The 24,118-nt window shown below is 44.1% G+C and overlaps 1 protein-coding gene across 8 annotated transcripts in view; it reads right to left on the bottom strand.

The window, feature by feature from the left end:
- The window catches only part of Garnl3 (GTPase activating Rap/RanGAP domain like 3), a 144,364-nt gene that overhangs the window by 90,182 nt on the left and 30,064 nt on the right, over positions 1-24,118 (bottom strand). For 7 of the 8 annotated variants that reach the window (XM_076928519.1, XM_076928524.1, XM_076928520.1 and 4 more), the window contains exon 3: positions 12,042-12,111. In XM_076928519.1, the coding sequence (XP_076784634.1) occupies positions 12,042-12,111 (70 nt within the window). Of the gene's footprint in view, positions 1-12,041; positions 12,112-13,180; positions 13,287-24,118 lie in introns of those variants that run through there. The other variant, XM_076928522.1, reaches the window with a different exon arrangement.

The raw sequence follows: 24,118 nt of genomic DNA on the forward strand, positions 1-24,118 counted from the left end.
GGTTTGAAGAGCTGCTTTGTTTTGCTTGAGGGTTGTAGGAAGAAAAACAATACAACAACCCTGTAACAGAGCCATGAAGACACGTGACCTCCAATCCTAAAATGAAATGGAAGCATGTGTGCCTTAACTAGTCTTTACTATAAAACTGTAGCGAAGCAGTCATTCCCTGAGGCAGACAGAGGACATGCTCTCTTTATAACAGCATGCGTGGTGGCACACAGAGCCCACGCTCATGGATAGGGCCGGAGGCTGCAGTGACCTCAGTGGATGATGAAGGGCTTTCCTGGGGAAAGGAAACAGAACAGGTTTTAAAACCTAAGCAGCAAATCTAGGAGCAATTGTGCTTGCTTGTATCGCCACATGGGAGGGCAGGGCTGGAGGGGCAGGAGTTTGAGATCAGCTTGGGCAATACAGTGAGACCCTGTTCCTTAAAAGTAAGAGAAAAGTGAAGCAGGGGTGAGCCTCAATTTAGATGCTGAGCAGAACATGAAAAGGGACAGATTGAACTAGAAGCTGGGAGAAAGGAAAGCTGCGTGAGCCCAGGGGATGGGAAATGCCGCTCTCTTTTTTTAACTCTGGGAATGGAACACAGGACCTTGTAATTATGCAGCAAGCACTTTATGAAGTTATTTCCCTGGCACCTTGATTCTTATTGTAAAGGTCACAGCCAACAAATGAAATTAGACATAAATAAGAAATAAGAGATCTAGAGAGGAGATAATGCTGTTGGTGGAAGAGTGTCCATTATTCAAAAGATGACACTTGTTTTTAAGTACAGAAGAAGAATAAAATACAAAAGCCTATTTTGTATGTTAATGTAATTGCTAAAGAGACACACACTAAGTCTTCGCAGTGACTACCGTAGGCTACCGTAGGATGATAAAGATGGACTTCACTGTCCTCTCTGTGCTTTCAGTTATTTCAAACTCTCCTATAGCCAGCATATATTCGTTTCCGAACCATAGAAGAATATTAAGAAGTATATCCACTTTTTATGCCCATATGCATATACACAAAAGTAAAAAATACTATTAAATGTAACTGAAAGAAATCACCAGACACTGGATTTTTAGCAGAACTCTAGCCACCATATGGACATTTGGCAGCGAGCTTGGAGCTTGCTGTAGGTACAATGAAAAAGTAGTCCCCATGCTAAGCAAGTCAAAGAATATCTGCAAATAATTACAAGGCAAAATATGACCAGCATCCTGGAGAAGTGCATAGACATATAAGGTTCCAGAGAGTGGAAGATGAGTGGTCCATTGAGGCAGACAGGGAAGGATGCATGACAGAGGCTTGGCAGAGGCACACGGAGAAGAACATTCTAGAAGGATGGGAGAGTATGAGGAGATCTGAGAGGCTGTAATAGTCACAGGTAGAGGACTGTTTGTTGGATCTTGGGCCCATGACCTAAGGCTCAATGATGGATAAGAGCAGGTTGTAGAGTCCCTGGAACATAAACTTTATTGCCTAGGACCATGACATTAAGGGACTGATGCTGGTCCCTGTTTGGCCAAAAGCACCAGGATCTTGCTAGAACTGTACAAGGGCAAGCACCCTGTACAGCAATAAGGAAATCAAAGCCCCACACTTCCTGTTAATTCCAGCTGAGGGTGCAGTCAAACTAGATTTTATCTAATCCAGAACCTTTGAATAGAATCTTTTAAGTCAGGGGAGCCAGAAAAAAAAAAAAAAAAAAAAAAAAAAAAAAAAAGCCAGGCCAAAGAAAGAGGAAATGAAACAGATGGCACCCAAAAAGGAGTGTGAGAAGCACGTCTCTGTCTGCTCTTACCCTACCCCTGCCGGAGAGCAGGCAAGACATAGCAAGGAAGTAATGTCATTTTCAAAATGGACTCTCCTAAAAATGCCCGTCTACTCCAGACACAGTGAATTGGGATACAGAGCTGAAGCACATTGTTGTTAGGTATTATAAAGTTTAGGGGGTACTGGGACAAGGTAAGATCACAGTATTTTGTCTTTTATTAAAGATCTTGGCTTACTGGCACTAAGTCCCAAGATACCTGCCAGAGGCCAGTTAACAGACGCGCACAGTTCTGAGAGCCCACAGCTCTATTTTCAGAGTCCATGTGAAGACAGGTTGACAGAAGACATCTTTTGTCACCCATTTTTAACAGCACCATATGAAGTAAGAGAGCAGTCATCACTCTCATGTCCATGGCACATTGTCAAGTTCTATGGATTTGACAGCAGACACACATGAACTCAGAAGAGAACATGGGGCTTTTCTGAAACTTTCAGAACTGAAAACACTTTCTTCCCATCAGAGCAGTGCGCAAGGCAATCACATATTTCTGCCAAGACAAAGATCTGCTTTTAGGGGCTACAGAGACAGCTCAGTGATTAAGAGCACTTTCTGCACTTGCAGAGGACCAGGGTTTGAGTCCCAGCACCCACATAGGGCAGCTCACAACCACCTGTAACTCCAGTTTCAGGGCACTGGACATCCTCTCTAGCTTCTGGAGGCTACTACATGCATATAGTGCAGACAAGTAGGCACACACACGTACATAAAAATCATATTTTAAAAATTGCTTATGGGGCTGGAGAGATGGCTCAGTGCTTAAGAGCACTGACTGCTCTTCCAAGAGGTCCTGAGTTCAATTCCCAGCAACCACATGGTGGCTCACAACCACCTGTAATGGAATCAGATGCCCTCTTCTGGTGTGTCTAAAGACAGCTACAGTGTATTCATATAAATAAAATAAATAAATCTTTTAAAATTGATTATGGTCACAACTGATGGTCCACACTACTAAACCCTGGCCACAGATCTACAAGCAGACACAGGCACGCGGTGGGCATGTAAAGGACAGAACACACCAGGGCACATGATGGGGGAGGCCACGGCTACAACCAAACAGACATTAGAAGAGACTGTGTTCAGAGACACATGAGAACTTTGCCACAATCCAAGTGGGAAGCTGTTCTATTCCATTTCTTATACTGAAGAATTAAACAAATAATCAAAGTGTTTGCAGTCCCTATCTCGGGTTATAAAATATAAACTTGGACACACAGATCATGATTTCAAAGTGTCTCTCAAGGTAGAGCAGGGCACCATAGCCTACCACTGGAAAGGCCACAATGCCAAAGAACACCATGAAGCTGAACGAGCCAGAGACAGGGATGAGCCAAGGTGTCTTGGGGAGCAGACAATGATGCAGAGGCTCAGATCAGAGAGCATGGCCTGAGGAGGGAATCGGAGCACATAGGAGAGATCTGTGGCCTAGGGGAGAGCGTGAGTGACACTCAGACCACAGAGGCAGGGAGCAGGGAGAGTGGCGATCATATTGCCTGGACCTGCTGGCGTGGGGGTGACAGTCTTGAGGTTGGCATCATCTGGTATTCTTACATGGTGTGTGTGCAGCTCTGGTAGTCTTGTGCCCCAGTGATCCATGTCACTAACCAGGCCTTGGTGCTCAAGATGATCAGGTGGTATGCTAAATCTCATGTTTTGTTGGCCCTGGAAAAATGAGTCACACAATTGTACTGTAGAGAAAAGTAGGGCGGCAGCAAGAGTCAAAGCCATCTTATACACCAGATAGGTGTTAGTGGGAGACAGAAAGACTACGCTGTTCAGGGCTAGATAAAGAAAATGCAGTTTTGTTTACATCTCACTTCATGTTTTAAAGAGGGTTTGAGGAAGCTTATGGAAATACATCTTACACGAAGGATAAAATTAGATACACAGCACAAGAGGGTAAGATTAGCATGTGTGTTATAGAAGGCAAGACACAAAAGATAAAGCTCTAAGCTTCCTGGAAGCCACTGCAGAGAAACCCCTTTAATATGCGCCGCATATATGCAGTGCCCAGAGAGGCCAGAAGAGAGCGTTAGAGCCTTGGGACCTGAAATAACAATTGCTGTCAGAATGTGAGCTGTAGCCTAAGACACAGACCTGGGTTTAAATGTTACTTCTGCCATGTATTAGCTGTGGGTCCTCAGACCAGTCATGCATGGGACCCATTCAGGACTCACACATGTTTTCTAGGCATCTATAGGATGAAGCACAGCCAAGCAACACCTACCTCATCTGGTTGTCTGTGAACATTCATTATGCAACTGCATCTCCATGTTCAGCATAGCACATGGTAAGCATCCAATAAATGTTAAAACTAGTAATAACTAAGTAAAGTCATAGCCACAACAGAAGACATCTGAAGGCCCCTCCAGTACTATTCTCATAATTGAGGTCCCTCAGGGAGCTGACCTGCTGCATAAGGCTCAGACACAAGCCAGATACACTGGAGAGCATCTGCTCAGACGGGGATTTTAGTTGTAGAATGTTTAATTCTTGATATTCCTGAGGGAAATATGCTGCTATCTTCTCTAATCTCTCAGTTTGGTCATGCTACGTGGAATATGATTTTGCTCATAAAATTCTCACAATTTCCCCATAAACAGAAGGCATCATCAGCTCCAAACGGAGAACAAAATTGCTCTGTTGGGGATGCTGAACCAGCAGCTAAGTTCCTCATTAGCAAAGGATCGTCTCCGGAGAACAGTTCCCTGAGTTGTAGTTTATATTTGTGCCTGAGCAAAAATACAAATGGCTCCTCACCAAAATTTGAGGGCGGGTTGTGTGATAGCTTGGCCAGAAAGGTGCTTTCTAAGCAAGCATGGGGATCTGAGTTTGCTCCCCAGAAGCCATGTTCAAAAAGCAAGGCACCCAACTAGATGTCTTATGTCACCAAGTATGTCTCCAGTGCTGACAATGGGTTACATCTTGCTGAGTCATTGGACGAAAGGGTCCCACAGACACCCACACCCCAAACACTATTGTTGAGGGTATTAGTTTTTCTCTCCACAATCTGGTGGTAAAGTTCTATCGCTGAAGACATTACTTAGTTATGTCTTTGAAGATGGAGAAACTGAGCTGGTGCCCAACTAAAGGCTGAATCCCTGCTGATAGTATTTGTAGGACTGGAAGGTACTTTACACACTACTGGAGGGAGGGGAAAGTAATCATTAGTGTCACATAGCTGTGATCCATCTGACCTATGAGAGCAAGCAGTTCACAGGCTATACCAGTATAGCAGTGGTATATGGTATGGGCCTGACCAACCACTGTGTATGTTTAATATTGGATGTAAGGCCCACTTTGTGAGATGCAACCCATACCTGAATGGAGAATCCAAGACTAGATAGGTCATGGGCCTAGGGAAAACCTACTACTGTTACCGTGCTCAAGGAACAGTGATAAAATGAGAGATATACAATTGTACAATGTGCAGAGTGAGGGGCTTCTTGGACTTAAATGTATGTCTATCAAACCTCTCCCCTCAGGGCCAAGAAATATATACGGGAAAGGATAGAGGATTGAAAGAGTCAGAGGCAATGGGCGACTCCAAGGAGCCAGTGTCTTCCAGACACGACAAGTTTGGGTGAAGCATATGTGACCTTACAGAGGCTGTGACTGTGTGCAAAAGACCTGCACAGATCCAAACCAGACAAAAACCCAGCACTGAGATGCAGACACAAAGTCCCACCCTTAACCAAGAAACTACTTGCAACTGATATCTGCGGCAAAGGGAAGTGCGCGTGCACACACACACACACACACACACACACACACACACACACGTGTGCTCTCTGTTTTTTTTTGGTATATTTTGTCTTACTGAGGTTTTCACTTTAATTTTCACTTTTTGTTTTTTGCTTTCTGACAGAAAAAGAAATAAAAAACATGATGTTGGTAGGCGAGGAAATGGGGAGAATCTGGGAGGAATTGGGGCACAGGAAATATGCTCAAAATTCGTTTTCTGAAATTTTTATAACAACAACAGTAATAAAAGCTGAGTACAGTGATGTGTGCTTGTGTTCATTCCCACTTCTGAAGACACATAGGTGGGAGGAATATGGGGGCTTCCTGGTCAGGCAGGCTAGCCTACTTGTTGAGTTCCAGGACAAGTGAGAATCACTGTCTTAAAGAGCAGTGTGGAACCTGAGGAATGCCACCTGATGTTGACCTCTGGCCTCTATACATGCATACACATATGCACACACACACACACACACACACACACACACACTTAAACAACAATAAACTCTGAGGATCTTCTAATATGAAAGTCTGCAGAGATTTGGAACGGGTTCATTGTCAACTATTCAGACAGCACACATGCCAGACATCTTTTGAGGCCACTCATATAAAACCCTGCCACCTTTGGAGAGAAGCATCTCTCTGCTTCATTCTTGCACAGCAGAGCAGCATGCATACTTACAGAGAGTGTGAGCTCACTCACTAAGACACAATGCCAAAAGGAATGGACAAAATTCGTATTTATGTGAATCTAAAACCACTTGCAGATGGTGACTTCCTGGCAGCATCAAGAGGCAGGGGTGCATGACAGTCTGCAGCTGGACTGCATTGGGCAGAGGTCTATATTGCATTCATATCATTTATCTCTTCTACCACATCAGTTTCCTGTCTATCCAGTCAAAGGCCAAGAACAGATCAATAAAAGCTACAAACAATCTTTTGCTGCCCCTGACAGATTTCGATAGGAGGTGATGAGAGATGGCTGATGCTGTTCTAGCTGTGCCTTGCTTGGACTGTTGCCAGGAGAGACTGGAGTTGCAATCCATCAGAAAGAAAAATGGCATCTGTTGAGGCAGGATGGCCAGCAAGCTAATGAGTCTACCTGTGTTGGTGGTAGTCAGAGGGGCTTGGTTTCTTTTCTCATGAGTTAGACTGCTCTCCAGTTTCTCTCAAGCTAGAACTCTCATTCTTCAACCAGTGTTATTGAGACTAATGCTGCTCCATGCTTAGTACAGGGTTATATGAACAAACAAAGGGCTAGGGTTCCTACCTGGAGAGGCTTTCTGATCTGCATCCTTACTTACAAGACCAATGAAAGTGGCAGGGCCTACGAGTCCACTAGCAGGGGAAGAAAGTTTCATGAGATGCTTTTAAACAATCCACTGCATGAAAGAATTCCGTGTGTACCGTGTGTGTGTGTGTGCAACCTGTGTATGAATGCATGCATAGAGGTCGGAGGTGGGCATCGGTGTCTTCCTTTGCTCTTCACCACCTGATTCTTTGAGATGGGAGTCTCACTGAACTTGGACCATTGACTGGCTAGATTGGCTGGCTAGAGAGCCCTCAGGTCCCACCTGTAACTGTTTTTCAGGGCTAAGGTTAACAAGTGTGTGCTGCCACACCTGCTATGGGGCGCAAAGGATCTGAACTTAGATCCTTAGCTGAAAGCACTCTCCCTGCTAAGCTCCCTCCGCAGGCCACTACCACTCAAGTTTAAGCTGTCCTCCTTGGAGATAGCCTGCCCTCACCACAAACTCTGTTGAGGGAACGGTTCTAGAGGCTCACTTGTATCAAATGACCCTACTACCCTGATACATACCCAATCTAAGGGGGATTAATCTATAATTTTCTTTTTGAAATTTAAAACTCAAATTCAAAAAATGAAGAGACTATGGTGGGAATTAAGAGTTGGAACCTATGTGATCCAGGGAGGTTGGGAAACTGACACCAGATTGAATAATAAAAAAAAAAAATATGAAAAATAGTATATACCAGTCTAGTGTCAGGCTCTAGAAATACAACAACAGTAAAGAAGACAGACATGGCTCCCCCCTCACTTGCAATGGATGGGAGAGTAGTGGCTAAGTCAACTGCTGCCAAGTTAAGGAGCAGAGGGGGTTGGTGTGGATCTCGAGGGGTGAGCTTGGGAAGACAGCATTAAGCTCAGGCACGAGAAGCACTAGGGAAGTCCTTGCAGAAAGCAAGTGCAGAGGCTTTGGAGCATGGAAAAACTGAGGCTGTTCTAGAGACCAGTGAGGTCAGAAGTCAAAGCATGGTGAGTAAGGGCAGGAGACTAGAAAGGGCAAGGTGGAGTAAGGGTCACAAGGGTCACAGGGTCATAAGAATGATAAGGGTCAATAGTCCAAAATGAACCACAAAGGCAATCAAGAAGGAAAGGGTTGCACATTCGCAACATTTTAGACTATCACTGTGCCGGAAGACAGGCTTATAGACCAGTGAGGTAGAAGACAGAGCCCCCATATTAACCCACATATATGGCCAACCAATGCTTTTGAAGAGTGCTGTGACCTATCATGAGAGGAAAGGACAGTCTTCATCATATGGTGCCAGGAAAGCCCAGCACGCATTGTATGCATGTGTAAAAGAGTGTAAAAAAAGTTCTCCACTTACACATATACAGAAGCTAACTCAAATGAATCAAGATATGTAACTATAAAACTCTTAAGAGAAAGGGAGCCGGAGAGGTGATGGTTTGGAGAGAGTGGGACAGACAAGGAGAGGAGAGGAGAGGATGAGGCATCATGTGACCTGAGGAGAAACAGCACTCCTGTTCCTGGAGGCCCAGTTGTGTGTTCAGTGCTTTTTTCCAGTGAGACTTGCCCAGACACATCCAGCAAGTTACTCCATAGTGGAGCCAGACTGAATGCCTGCTGCTCAACCCACATGCTTCTTGAAAGGAAACAAGCTCTGGGTACCACAAGGGGCACCGCTGAGATCCAGGTGGTTCGCAGGCTCGGGACAGGACACAGAGAGGCAGCTGCTTTCTGACAGTTGACAGGCCCGACTTATCTCTCCACTCTCCCTGAGAACCCAGCATGGTACCTGCCACATGGTAGGTCTTCAAAAACTCGAGAGAAGGCTAGAGAACCCTGTCCTTAGTCTACAGAGATCTGGGCTTCTTATGACATTCATGGCTGACCGACACCTGTGGAGTGAAGTTCCAAGTCTACTCCCATTACTGAGGTGAATGGCCATGCTTAGCTCTGCCCAAAGATTTCTATAGCTATGTTTTTTAAAGGCAACATTTATGATAATTTTTTTCCTGGCACTGTTCTCTGAAGTCTGAGTTCTGTGGTTCTCAATAGTCTTTCTCATCCCAGGTTAAGAAAAACTAGACTCATTTCCCGATGAACAGAGAATATACATCTCATCTGGGTTTGTTTTGTTTTGTTTTTAACCAGACAGTAGGTCATCACACATGGACATTTCACAACAGGAGATCCAGCCAACTGCATGGAAAATATTAGGGGAAAACTGTCTTTTATGAACATGTGTGAACTGTTTTCTTGCTTTCCTCTAACACACAATAACCACTGGTTCTATGGCATGTACATTGTGTTAGGCATTGTAAGTCCCCAGGGGTGACTTAGTGTAAGGGGCATATGTGTCAGACATATGCAAAGATGCTACTTTATGTCAGGAGCTTTAGCAGCCTTGGCTTTTGGTACCCAAGGGAGACCTGGAGCCGATCCATCCATAGATACCACTGTACTGTATTACAGTACAGTGGCACAATTGAGGCACAATTCTTAGGTCCTGAAGCTGGATTTCTGTTCATTCCAGCCATCAGTGTAGATGCCATTTCATATATATATATATTAGGCACAGTGTAATTTTACAAAAGGAAGGGAACTGCTACACAGAGAATGGTTCATCGTTAAGTTGGACTGCCATATCCAAATCAAAATGGTGACTCTGCAGATAACATGCAAAGAAGATACTTACAAAACAGTTAAATGGATAAAAGGATAATGCAAAATTCATTGGATAATTTTATTACAACCACGTAAAAGTAAAATGTATAGCTTTAAAGAGCAGAGGGGCTGAAGAGAAATGAAAACACTTGCTACAAGGTAATGAGGCTGTCCATCGAATTTTAAAATATATTTAAATTTAATTAAAATATTTATTTATTTATTTATTTATTTATTTATTTTTATGTGTGTGACTGTTTTGCCTGTATGTATGGCTATGTGTGTGGGGGTCAGCAGAGGGAGTTAGATTCCCTGAAGCAAGAGTTACGGTCGACTGTGAGCCACCATATGGGTACTGGAATTTAAAACTGGATCCTAATAACAGCAAATACTCTTAATTGCTGAACCATCTCTCAGCCCTATTTAAATGTTATGTTATAATATTTGTAGAGGACACACACACACACACACACACACACACACACACACACACACAGAGCTCCAGAGGAAAATCATGAACAAATGGATGAGGAGCTTTCTGTCCATTGGCATCACGTTCCAGTCAGGGCTGACTGGTGACTCCTCAGCTGTGAACACTGGCTCTCCAGGTGTGGCCCTGGGGCCAACAGCATGAATTGCAGTCTGGGAACTTGTCAGAAACTCAGACTATGAGTTAACTCCAGTGCTACGTTTGTAACTCAGCTTTCCCGCTGACTCTGATGTCTGCTTAGCTCATCTGCGGCTCTCAGGGAACATTCTGGTATTCTGTGCTTTGCACACATCTGCGGAGTTCATCTCTCACACCCAAGGTGCTTCCCTAAGCACCACCCTCAGTGTGCACGAGGGCTCCGGACCACTTCTTGGACCCAGTCCGGTCTTCATCTGACTATGGCAGTTCTACCTCTGCTACTGAATTTCAGTTTCACTACTGAGGCAGGTTAACATGGAAGATGCTAAGGGCTAGGTGCCATTGTCTTATCTCATCCTCACAGCAAAGCTATAGAAGAAAATGTTAATATCCCTATTCTGTGGATGAGAAAACTGAGGACAAGAGATGCTCAAGATCATGTCTATAGCAAATGGTGAAACAAGAAAGACTTCAGAGCACACACTGAGAAATCACACCATTTTACTGATGCCTGGTGACAGAAGTCTGTGGAGGAGTGGAGACACGAACCGAAGCCTGCTTGCTGTGTCACCACTACTTCCTGTGGCCTCACCTCTGCCAGGCAGGCCATTTGTTCACTGCTCTCGTGAAACATCATTGCCATGCATGTCTGCTCTCTATTCTTTGCCACCCTCCCATATCCTACCACCTTCGTCCTTCAGGAGGCCTTCCAAGTCACCTCCCTGAAGTTCCCTTGTAGGGTGGGTGACTCCCTCCTTTCATGCTCCTGTCATGTCACCTCTGTATCTCTCTCTATTTGCCTTCCTACTCTGAATTATACTCTTGCCCAGGCTCCTTGAGGAGAGCAGTGGTCTGAGTCAGTGCGTAAGGGGTTAAGGAAGACTTAGAACAGGCACTAAATCAGCTGATGTATTTTTGATGTGGCTATACTCATTCTTTAGATGACACACTGAACCTGCTCAGCTGAGGGACAGGAAGCCCCTGAGAACAGGGACCAAACCTTTCACTTATTTTAAACTTGCAAGATGTTCAGCCCTGGGTCAGGCGCACAGTCCAGTCTGTTATACGCGCTTAGAATCAAGCAGAGGGCCACTAGCGCTCGACTTGTGTAAGCTGCTCTTCCGGTTAAAGCCTGTAAAGGTACAGCTTGCATCGACAGTAGGAATCTGGCTACTGAGCTAGGAGACAGAAACAACTCATTCTTCATTGACAGAAGAGTAGAGTTAATGACCAGTAATAACTAGTACAGTTTATAAGCACATTTTCTGAAATTGGTTCAGATCCCATGCAGTTGGAAAACTAAATCACTATCTATCTTAAAACCCAAGTCTATCAATGCTTTCATTTTATTTCCCCTCTTTCATGAGGAATATATACTCTAAAAATCATATCACAAACTCTAATGTCTCTTGTTATAAAAAATTAGATATTTTAATTTCAGACATTTATCATCTGTCACAGATACTGATCTGGTCCAACTAATAAGCTTATAAAAGGAAAATACCTCATACATTCTAACCTCTGTCCCACACCCAGAAAGCAAAGATAGAATCAGAATGTCAATGGTCATTACACTTTTAAAACTAGATCTGTAAACTTTCAGGAACAAGATAATATAAAAATGAAATGTTACCTTTCTTCATTTACAGATTATTTAATTCTATGCACTGCTTAGTAGAGAAAAATACCAAGCCATAACATATTTTTTTTAACAAACTGGAAGATTAAAAGCAATGACAATGTAAAGGAATAAGGGTGACCAAATGACCATAACCTTTCGTCATTAATGATTCAAATGAAATCTCGACACAGCACACAGTCTAATAGGAAATATACAACAAAGGGTCGATAAGCTTGGCGATCGCCTCTAAGTCTGAATCAGTGCACTACTACTGAGCAGACAGCATTAACTTACCAGCTCCACAGATCCATAGTGTTTCCTACTGAAATCCCCACGTCTACAGCCTAGGTCTTCTGAGACAGAGCTGGAACAAAAATGCTTCATCAGTATTATACATAGCGAGCTGGCTACACACCTTCTGAGAAAGAGAAAAGGAAAAGAAAGAAAGAAAGAAAAAGAAGAAGAAGGCTGCTATGGAACAGGTCTGCAGTGCCCCGGCGCCTCACTGCAGGGGAGCAGCCTTGCAACAGACACTGGCTCCAGCAGCCATTGCAGAGTCAGGCTTCTATGAAGCCCTCAGTCAAAAGAAAAATGTCCAAGTCATCCCTAGAAGTATAGGGAATGACTGAATTAAATATTTAGTTCATTTGGAATCAATTGAAATTCCCAAAGCTATTGGCGGCTTATGATCTCCCTCGGTATTACCGAAGAGGGTGGCAGCCCTGCAGGAACTTGAGGCAAGGGACAAAGCTGCTGAACCAGATCGTGCAATTATCTTTTGCTTAAAAGAGTAGAGTCTCTTTGTCCCAAATATACAACATAAAAATAACCAGCATCATTTAAAGCTGTATTTTAAGGAGGAGACAAAAATTCCCAAATCCTCATAGGCTCCCCTCCCTTCCCCCAGCTTTTAATTTAAGCTTTTTTTTTTTTTTTTACGTGTTAACATGAGAGGAGAGAGAGAGAGAGAGAGAGAGAGAGAGAGAGAGAGAGAGAGAGAGAGAGAGAGAGAAACTAACAGAAAATATAAAATCTAACATCTGAATATATTTATTTTTGAAATGGCAGCAACTAATACTTCCCACCCTCCCCTTCCTCCCCACCCAAACAGGCTTAAATCAGATAAGCAAACTCACATGCCATGGTCCAAGAACAATTAAAACAAGGATGCAAATTCTTACTGCGTTTGCACTGCATGCATAGCTCCCCTCTCCGAAGGCACATATCTAATTGGCTACTTAGTCTACCTAGGACTGCACACAGTAGCCATGAACCCACAGACAGCCCCCCAGTACCAACAGTTTTTGTAAGTTTGGCTTGACCATGTCATGCAAACAGTTCTAATAAAACAAAAAATAAGATTCTGCAAGAATCATGTTTCACCAGTTCTAACTGGTCGGACTATCGCATGCAGAGACAGGTGCACTCGGTACCTTTTCATCCTTCCTTACAAGGTAGCTACATTTTCTAAATTACAGCCCTCCTGGCACATTCGGCAAGAGACTGACTCTGATGTTCAGCATCCACAGAGCTGACTCTCTGCCAGGACACTATTTGATAGGCTCCAAGAAAGACAGCATGAGAGAAATGAGATTAGAGTCTAATGGTATTCTGCCTCCACCATTTCACAGAGATGGCTGAATTAATCTTATATGAGAAATTTAACCTTTTCTTGCCCTCACTCCTTTAGCTTAAACTGTGTGGCATATCAATGACAGCAGTCTGGGAGGGGGTGTCTAGGCTACCTTCCTGCTTGGATGGGTACGCTTTATGCCCCTCACTCAAAACACACACGCAAAATCTTTAAGAGAGACTAAAACAATTTTCTTCTGTGGTCTATTCCAGTCTGGCCTCCCTGGTCAGAAAACACTCTTGGAGGCACTGTCCTTGTTTTGCATTTTGGTTCCAAGGTCCTTTCCTGTAAGGCTGGGTCACCATGGGACAGAAGATGTTCTTGAGAGCTGGGTCTCTGCACAGCAAAGACCAGGCAGAATGAATGCTCTGCCCAGACTGCAGCCCTGGCTACCGTCTCAGTCAGGACCACAGTGAACTCAACCTCAGTGGCAGGTCAGACTCAACAACCCCTAACATGAAGAAAGCAAAGATAGGGGTTCTGAGCCCCTCCCGGGGCCATCTTCAGTACCACTGAAGGGGTTCTAGACATGGTGCCAGCTCCTTATCTTTGTAAACAACCACAGCAAAGATGGCAGCTCTCAGTCCCACAACCACATGCTGCTCTAGAGTCCCTAGATGTCTCTTAGAGGGGAAACAGCATCCCAGGAAACAACCAAGGAAGCCACAGCTGTAGGACACCTGCTCCTGGCTGCCCTTCCCTCCCTCTATCACACTCCATCTGACGTGAGCTTGCTCATGGTAAGAACCAGGCCTAGGCCACGTATCATGAACTGTAAGAGGCATTCAAAGTCGCTGTGTCAGAAATCCCAGGGTGGATATGCAATAAGCATGCACGCATGATGTATATACACCCCAGATAGATCTTCCTGGCTAGTGCCTGACAGCATGCCTTATACATACTAAGACAGGTTGCCTGGTGCCCTTCTTCCTGATGGGCCTTTTCAGTCTCTCCATTTAGGAAGGGCTGGCCTACAAGGTAGACACTGCTGTGTACACTAGATTGACAAACCTACTTCCTTTTTTAGACTCACTGTTGGACTATATTTGTTTTTTCTTGTGATGAGACCATGTGATCTAGCTCTGGTCAAGACAGGATAGGACGAAAGTGGCATATACTGTTTGAAGACCCATTCCTTGGAAGGTACAGTGTGCAATAGCCTCTCTGGTATAGTGGGGACAAGAGACTTAAGGTCTGCAGCAGGGCAGAGCTTCAAGATAAAGAATCTAGGACTCTGTGTGCCTGTGTGGATGGCATCAGAGGTAGATGAAAGGCACATTTACAGAAGAGTCTTACGTTGAGTGCTATGACAGAATCATGTACTATGTGGCCCAGATTTAGTGGACAGACAGAAATAAAGACTCTAATCTTGGGGGCTAGAAAGGCAGTGATCTGCCTTACACACAGCAAAATATCTGGCAAAAGTGAGATCAACAGCAACTTTCAGAAGGTGGACCACATACCTTCTGAAGCAGCTACTCCTGGAAATAACCCGACAGAATTAAGAGTGAAGTCATGTGCTGGCTCATGCTGGCTTCTTCACAGGGAAGAGAGCAGGTTCTAGAAAGACCTACATGGCTGTTCTGGTGTGTTTTCGTTATTAGCTTAACACAACACAAGAGCTGCCTCAATCAGACTAGCCTGATTGTGGCCATGCCTGTGAGAGACCGTCTTCACTGATGATTGATGTGGGGGGGCACCACCCATAGGAGCCTGGGCTGTATAAGCCAGCTAGCTGAGAATCAGCCACGAGCAAGCCAGCAAGCAGCACTCCTCTATTCCTGATTCAAGTCTGTCTGGGTTCCTGTATTGACTTCTCTCAACCATAGCCCACCACCTGGAATGGTAAGCTGAAATAAGCCCTTTCCTCTCTTAAGTTGCTGTGGTTAGAGTGGTTTTTACCATAGCTACATAAAAACAAGCTAGAATAATGGATTTAAGTAAAGATAGAAATACAGTGCTCTACCACTGAGCTATATACCGTGTGTGTGTGTGTGTGTGTGTGTGTGTGTGTGTGTGTGTGTGTATTGTGTGTATTAATTTTCTATTTTGGAATAGAGTCTTTTTAAGTTACCGAGACTGGCTTTGAACTTGGATCTTCCTCCCTCAGCCTCCAAAATAGCTGAATAACAGGCCTGTACCACTGGTCTCACCATAATAAGTAACGTTTTGTGTGGAATGCCTGGAGAGGAGGGGCTTTCCGACATAGCTGCTTTGAATGATCCACTACAACCTAAGCAATAGGATTCATGCCCAGTTCCCACCATGAGCAAGCTCGGCAGCTAGCAAGAAGTGTAAAGTAACTTCTGTAGAGGGGGATGGAGAAGATGCACAGACCAGGATGACTCTATGTCAGGATAGCAATCCACTGTCTGCTTTGAAAGCAGTTTTCTTGGAATACAGCCACACCCACGGGTTACGGACTGTCCATCTGCTGTGGCATTACAGCAGTGGACTTAAGTAGTTCCAACAGACACCCTGATGGCTTATAAAACTCCAGCTTTACTAAGTGGCTCTTGAAAGAAAACAAACAAAAGCCACACTGTCATCCCTTGTAGTGGTCTCATGAATCCCTACAGTTGGTCTCAGGGCCTTAATATCTACAAAACACTCAACCTGACTTCCCTGGAAAGCTCTGCAGTAATGCAGATTCCTGGTCCTGGTCCCAGAAACCAGGTCTCTGAACACAGAGAATCATGTTCAGCCCATCTGCCAGCCAAGCAAGCAGCCTAGGGAATTCCATTGCAGGTGGCCACAGGGGATGCTTTGAAAACTGCTCTTCCAGATGCTTCTGGAATCCCTGGGAAACCTGGTAACCATGCTATAGTATGTTCATAAGGAAGCACCAGGCCTAGGTTCCTGTCGATGGGAGAAGGTGGGTGTTCTCCCTCCAAGCACTGCTGCAGCCACAGACCTGGGCTCCTAGCCTTTCTGGACATCAGTTCCCTCATCTTTGAATTGTGGGTGAAAATATCCTGATGAAGAGGATTACAAAGACTCCATAAGGACGAGCAGCCAATATGCTAAGTTACACTACATGAACGCTCATCTGAGTGCTTGCTATTATTATCGCCTCAATTATTAATCTCAGTTTCTCTCAGGTGTTTAGAGAGATCCAAGAAGAGGAACTTGGCATAAATAATTAATCTTTAAAAGACTTTTAAATAAACTCCTTCCCTCATGCATCAGTAGGAAGAGAGCCTGGTCCGAGTGGCAGGTTTCCTGGGACTAGACTAAGGGGAATGTATCCATGTTGGCACCTATCTCCTCCTTAAGAGTGTTGGCCTAGCAGGGTGACTTCAGTTAGAAAATACTCAAGACCTACTGTTGCCATGACAGGAGAAAAGACAAGTGAAGCCTGGTTAGAATGGGCCACCAGAACTAGGCAGGTGCAGACAGGAACCAGGAAGCTTCCAACTCCTTATGTGCCATGCTGTCCAGGCTCTAAATAGAAACCCTTCTGTTTCAGAAAATTGATGTGTAAGGATGCTGGATCACACTTTGGAAGCTTGAACAGTGTGGAGGACCTCCATGGTAAGTCTCTACATATGGCCTAGGATGGAAGCAAAGCCTTCTGCTCCACACCCAGGCTAGAGCAGCTGCTATTATGTAAGTCAGATTCCTGGAAAGCAGGATCAGGCCCTCTGCAGAGTCAAGAGCTGCTAAGACTGAGTAAGAAGACAAGGGGAGATGGGTCATTCCCAAGGGGAAGCTCCCCACAACCCCTGCTGGCCCTGAGATCAGTACCAACCCTCACAACTGCTCAAACCCATGCAGCCACAGGAACTGGGTCTCAGACCCAGTTAATGATTAAAATCATCAGCATCAATAAATACTCTCTCTAGGTCAGTGATGAGACTTTGTGAGGAACACCAGGCAGTTTTCTGAAGTTCACCAGTAGGAGAGTTCACTGCCGAGAGCTTCAACATAGGCCTTAGCCCCCGACAAACACATGGCAGGACACAGATGGAAAGGCTCCCCCACTGAAGGCCAAGTAAACTTTTTAATGGTGCCAGACTACAGACTGAGGCTTGGAAGGAATCCAGGGTTCCTACCAACAGGTACCAAAATAGCATGGTATATAAAAGACCAGTTGTCTTGCTTTCTGAAATATAATAGCAGACACAGAAAAGCAGAGATGTGATTGTACATTAATTTCTAATGATGACATACAAGACTTCTAGTGAAGGCCTGGGATATATCAGAAAGTAGGAAGCAAGGAGGAAGGTTTCTGGAGTGAATGCATCCCCCAACTCAGGGCCCTTTGATTATTTTATTTTTAATTTTTATTTTTTAGTGTGCATGGGTGTTTTTTTACACATACATGTATGTGTATCACATGTGTGCATTCCCTAAGAGGCTAGAAGAGGACATTGGGTACTCTGGACTGGAGTTATAGATGACCATGAGATGCCATGTGGGTGCTGGGAATTGAACTCTGGTCCTCTAGAAGAGCAGACTGTGCTCTTAACTGTTGAGCCATCTCTCCAGCTTGCTAATCCCCTTTTTTCCCCTTGAACACTTTGAAATACATTCTCCACATAATATTTATGTATCCACTAAGTTCTGAGAAAGGCATGTACCCAGAGTTCCTTTGAACTCTGGTTCCTTAGCATAAAGAGGCCTGTAATAGACAAAATACTGTCGACTGATTATATCTGCCAAGACAGAGTAATCAGCCCTTAATATTCTGCATCACTAGGTCTGTCAGATGATCCTGGGCCAGAAGGCTGAAGATCAGATGCTCCAACATTCTGTAGTATAGGGACTGTCCAGGTGTTCAGCGGTCTCTATAAATTGGCTATGTTTTAGAAGCTATGCTTTGTGCTTCCCATAATCTCAGTTAACTCAGTCATTCTGGATTTCTGATGAGGTTGAAAATTTATAGTCCCATAGCCAATCCTTGCTATTTACTTTCAGAGAAAAGATTTGAGAGGATAGTTTTCAGCTGACATTCATTCTAAAGCCAAGAAAAAAAAAAAAAAGCCAGGTTCAGAACTAAGTCTTTTATTTAGGAGAGATGACAGAGGTTCTGCTTAGTCAACAAAATGATGGACTGGGTATTAGGTCTATCTTGCACCTTACTGACATAAATTAGTATAGTTATGCTCTAGCTGTATTTTGAGAGAAAGTTTTATTTTAACAGGAAGGGTGATATGTAGGAGGAGTTAAGGTGGGAGGAGTACAGAGAGAAGGAGTAAGGAGAGGAGGAAGAGAAGGAGAGGAGGAGCTAGGTGATGAGAGAGAAAGAGAGAGGGGGGCCAGACATGGAGGCAGATGCTCACATGTCTCTGCCAGTCAAAGATAGTTGATATATCTAGGTTGGGTATTAGGTTACACTTCTGATTGATATTGAGCATTAACAAACTTATAAAGCCTTTGGTTGACATTTAAAAAATTGTATAAAAGCAAAAAGGAGAAGGGGGTATGGGATAGGGGTTTTCTAGGGAGGGGAAATGGGGAAAGGGGATGGCATCTGAAATGTAAATAAAATATCCAATTAAAAAAAGTGGGAAAAAAAGAGGCCTGTAATAAATCACTGCACAGACCTCCTCGCTAACAGCCTCTACCAGTCTTTAAAACTGCTGATCTGGAATGAAAAGTGGTGACCACCACCAATTCTGCAGAAGGTGTGAAGAGGCTTCCACACCTGCTCACTGCAGCAGAGGCCATTTTTGGTTAAATGAGATATGCAGCTACCATATGATCCTGCAATTATACTGGGGGCATTTATTCCAGAAGAATGAAAATATTATACACACAAAACCTGTATGAAACACATTCAGTTTATGTTTATTAATAATAGCTTCAAACTAGAGACAATCCAGATGTCTTCCTAGAGGCAAAGAATAAAACAATCTGTAACATAGCTACACCTTGGAATACTATTTACCAATTCAAAGGACTAAATCCACTGTGCACAACAATGTGGGTGACTGTTTAGAGAGCTATGGTGAGTGGATTTAGCCACTCCCAAAGGTTTCACTCACTACAATTATACTTACATTTTTCTTTGTTTGTTACCGTGCCTTATATAGCCCATGCTTGTCTTGAACTCACTATGTAGCTAAGGATAACATTGAATTCTTGGTCCTTCTGTCTCCACTCTTGAGTCCTGGGAGTATACCTATGCACCCCTAATCCTGGCTTTATTTAGCATCCTTGAAATGACAGGGTTCTGGTTATCACAGCCCCACCATGGGGATGGAACTATCCTGCTTCTTATCTGTGGTGCTGGATACAGTCCTTTAACCATGAGATCAAACTGCATGTAGAACTGGGGTGGTTTAAGCAAAACCAGTAGGTTCCATCTCTGTTTCCTGCCTGAGATGCTGTATAATGCTGTACTTTATAGTCATGCAAGATGTTTCCAACAGCATTCTCTGTGTTAGTTCTCACAGCTGAATACAAATCTGATTATACGACAAAACAGTTTAACTAAAACTATTGGGTACAGTGAGACACAGCCATAGCTCTAGCTTCCTGGTAGGCTGGGCAATCAGAATGCTGGAGGTCAGCAGTTCAAGGCCAGTGCAAAATCCCACTTCAAAGAAAAAGAACAGTTTAATAAAACAAAACAAAAACACTGTAGTGCTGGAGACATAGCTTAGTGGCTAAGAATGTTCGCTGTTCTTCCAGAAGACCCAAGTTTGGTTCCCAACACCCCCATAAGTGGCTCATGACCACCTGTAACCCCAGTTCCAGGGAATCTGACACTTTTTTCTAGCCTCAAAAGGCACCCATGGATATGCCTCCCCCCATCTCTTTCTCTCTATGAGTTTGAGGGCAGCCTGGTCTACATAGCAAGGATCAGGCCAGACAAGGCTACATAGGGAGACCCTGTCTCAAAAAGAGATCATCATTACAACACAACACAACAACAAAAGAAACAAAACCCCTGTATCTGACACTGGAGGGCACGAGCTCAGTGGGTAAAGTGCTTGCCACACAAGTATGAGAACTTACATTCACCCATGTTAAAACCTAGCACAGCTGCACACATCTGTAACCCAGCACATGAAAACCTAGCATAGTAATACACATCTGTAACCCAGCGCTGCAAGGGTAGAGACGGGTGGATCCCCAGAGCTCACTGGTCAGCTAGGTTTAGTGAGAGACTCTGCCTTTAAAAAAAAAAAAAAAAGACAACCACCATCAGAGGAAGACAACTTATATTGACTTCTGGCATCCACACTCATGTGCACATATACAAGCATGCATGTGCACGCACATGTGCGCGTGTGTGCACGCACACACAACCTCAGAGTCTACAGCCCATAGGACTTCCAAGGATGCTTGCCAAGTGCCTGTCACTAGCACATCCACTCTGTTACACACTCCTCAGCTCAAGACCCAACTTTTCAATGACAATGTTGGCTTATGTGAAGTCAAGACCAGAGGGCTTTTTGGCTCAGAGTATAGTATGTTTGGAAGAAACATTGTTCCACTCTGGCATCTATACACTCTATGACCAAGTGTTAATATAAAAACTATAATCAGCCAACATCTATGTTGCTAACCACCTCCCTTAGCTGCCTGAATCTTTGAGAAAATACCTCTGTTCTGGTTAGTTTTCACTGTCAACTTGACACAATTCAGAGTCACCTGGGAAGGGGAAACCTCAACTAGAAACTGCCTCAGTGAGACTGCCTGCAGCCATGCCTGTGAGAGTCTGTCTTCACTGATGACTGATGTGGGAAGGGCTAGCCTGCCATGGGCAGCACCATCGCCAGGGCCTGGGCTGTGTGAGAAAGATAGTTGAGCATCCAGTGAGCAAGTCAGTCAGCAGCACAGCAGCTCACGGTTTCTACTTTGCTTCCTGCCTCCAGGTTCCTTCCCTGATGTCCATCACTGACGGACCATGACTTGGATGTGTAAGCCAAAGAAAATCATTCCATTTGTGCTTGGTCTCTTCATTAATCAGGTTGAAAAAGATCTCAAAAGTGAACCTAGATATTTTTAATCTCTTCCATTATGGTCTTAATTTTTCTAACATATAAAATGCACCACCATGATGTGCAGTCTCACTCTTTCCTTGCAAAAGTTTTAAAGTTTGCTCTAAGAGTATTTTTTTGCTTAAATATAGAAATGCCCAGTTTGCAATGCCAGCTCTTTGATATGCAGCTTCAGGAGTGGGATCTTACGCACCTGCAACTTTAACAAAAATATATTCCATCCACGATGCTATTACAGCCTGCACAACACTGACAGCCGCCTTTCTCACCCACTGGATGCCAGCACAAGGCATTTCTCTATGAAACCCCACAAACCACCCCTCTCTGTCTCCTTTTCTTGGGTGGGATGGAGGGGTTGAATTCCAGAGATTCCCAGGTCCAGAGACTTAGGCACCATCTGGCGTCCACCCCAGTGTCTGCGATTGAGTGATCCTTACCAGCTACTTCAAAAAGCTCTGTTTACCCACACTCTGGCCCGAGGGTCTCCATTCTTCCTGTTAAACAGGTTTTCTCTACATCAAGTTGAAATGCATTGCAGCTTAATTTCCGCCAGCTGGTCCTAAATCTACACCCTTTCATTTTTCCTAAACTTCCTCGCCATCACTGACGCCCCCAGCCACCTGTCTAGTCTGGCTCTGCTCCCCTCTCCCTCCAGCCCTCCAGCCACACAGCCTTCCTCCCTTTCTTAAACTTGCTGAGTTTCTTCTTGCCTTAGGGTACCTAGAGAGTCCTCTCCAAACTTTGCCTTCTCCATACCCCTTTCCCTAGGCTAGAAATTACAAAAAGAGATTTGATTAACATCTGTCTCTCCACCAGAATTTTATCTTGCTTTTGTTCAAGGCTGAATCCTTAGCATTTGACATAAACCTGGCAGAGTTGTCCCTTAGTAGGGGTTTTGTTTATTTGTTTTAATAATGGTTGAGTGGGTCAATGAATGAATGTGTGCATGCAGGACAGCCAGTCCTTTGAGGTTGCACAAAACAAATTAAGGTCACTTTTATGGCAGTCTTTCTCATACATGAAAGCTGCCATGCCCTGGAGGTTTCTCCTGCATGGGAGGTTGGGAGTAACACTGGAGACAGGTCAACCACACTGCAGAAATGACTAAGGATGGGACAGGACAGACCCACAGAGCATTTCAGAGCCCTCTCTATAGAGTCAGAGCCCATCCCTGTGCTCATGACTCCACAGATCGTTGGAGGGAGCTGAGTTACACAGTGTAGACATGAAATTTTATTTTGAATCAGACATGAAAATATTATAAGTGCCTCAGATTAATCAAAACAAAAGCATTTCAGATGTTAATACCAGACCAGTAGTGTGACTGAACAAAGAACAGACAGTGTGAGCTATCACAATGGCCAAATGTCACTTCACCAAATAAAGCTGGTGTTGGGACTGGTGGCTTTCCTAAGAGGCAATGCACCTGATACAACACTAGGAATTCAATAACCTGCAACATCAGAATGAACCCAGCTGATCTGCTTCAGAATCTTGTGTTTTTCCTGGGCAGTGGTGGTAGTCCTTTAGTCCCAGCACTCAGGAGGCAGAAGTAGGTGGATCTCTGAGTTTGAGGGCCAGCCTGGTCTACAGAGTAAATCCAGGACAGCCAGGGCTACACAGAGAAACCCTGACTGGGGGTGGGGGCCAGTTCTTAGGTTTCATACATATAAATTATAGCTTAATGAAAAATCTAAAGTCATGCAAACAAAACAGAACTAGGAAACAAGACTTAAATGAACTAGTATCTATACATTTGGAGGCATTATATACTCATAAAGGTTGCCTGATAATATTTATCTCTGTCTAGTCCACAAGTAACTAATGCCATGACCTTTGGCAAGAAACAGCCACTTCATGGGCACCAGTAATGACAACAGATTTGATCAATGAACTAATTTAACAAGTGTTGATCACAACATTTTCTGTTGAATTTAATGAGAAGATGCATATGAAAGAACTTATGATGGTGTCATAGTTTGTGGAAAATGTAGGAAAGTTAAAATTTATATACAGATGGTCACTTTGGGAAAGTCCCTAGATGTCAGGGAGGACATTTTTCTTTCTCACTCTGTATGTTCTCTACCTGATGCCTGCAAATTGAACTGGCCAAAGCTAGAGTAAGGGATTAGCAGAGGCAAACACAGCCACTTTTAATTCTATACAAATGGAGGCTTGAAAGAAAGGAAAGGAAGAAAGCCCAAAGAAATGATTAGATCTGGGAACCTATTATCACTTTTAACATAGTGTGGTGAGGAGACAAAACGAGAGAGGTTTGACACTTCCATGTGGACACTGGTGAGCATGTAGAAAACGGATGGTGGGCTGGGCTCTTTGGTGAGGCTTGTTTATGCAGACTCATTTTCAGTCTCCATTTTGAGAACAGCCGTCCTCTCGGCTCAGGAGAGAGGAGGGGCAGTTTCACATGGGGAGATAAAGGCCCTGCTTTCCTTAGAGACAGGGAGAGAGCTTCCTACATTTGTTTTTTTCTCAGTTACCTTCAGCTCAAATTATTCCTTATGTCAAAGTGGCATTGTGACCCCTCTGTGGTCAATCCCAATATGTCAAAATGTAGTCTCAAACATAACACAGTTTGCTGAACTGACATGAATCTTGCCTTGAGTAACTGAGGAGAGAGATGGCCCTAGACTACCTTTCAAAATGGTTTTGGTATTGTATTTTGGGTGTGTGGACTGGATTAGATCTACTGCATGCTGATCTATGCTCAGTTTCCCTCTAGGCACGCCCAGACCACGCTGTGGGGAAAGCGGCTCTTTCTTGGT

Source organism: Arvicanthis niloticus, chromosome 2 (assembly GCF_011762505.2).
Source record: "Arvicanthis niloticus isolate mArvNil1 chromosome 2, mArvNil1.pat.X, whole genome shotgun sequence".
In the NCBI taxonomy this organism is placed as follows: Eukaryota; Metazoa; Chordata; class Mammalia; order Rodentia; family Muridae; genus Arvicanthis; species Arvicanthis niloticus.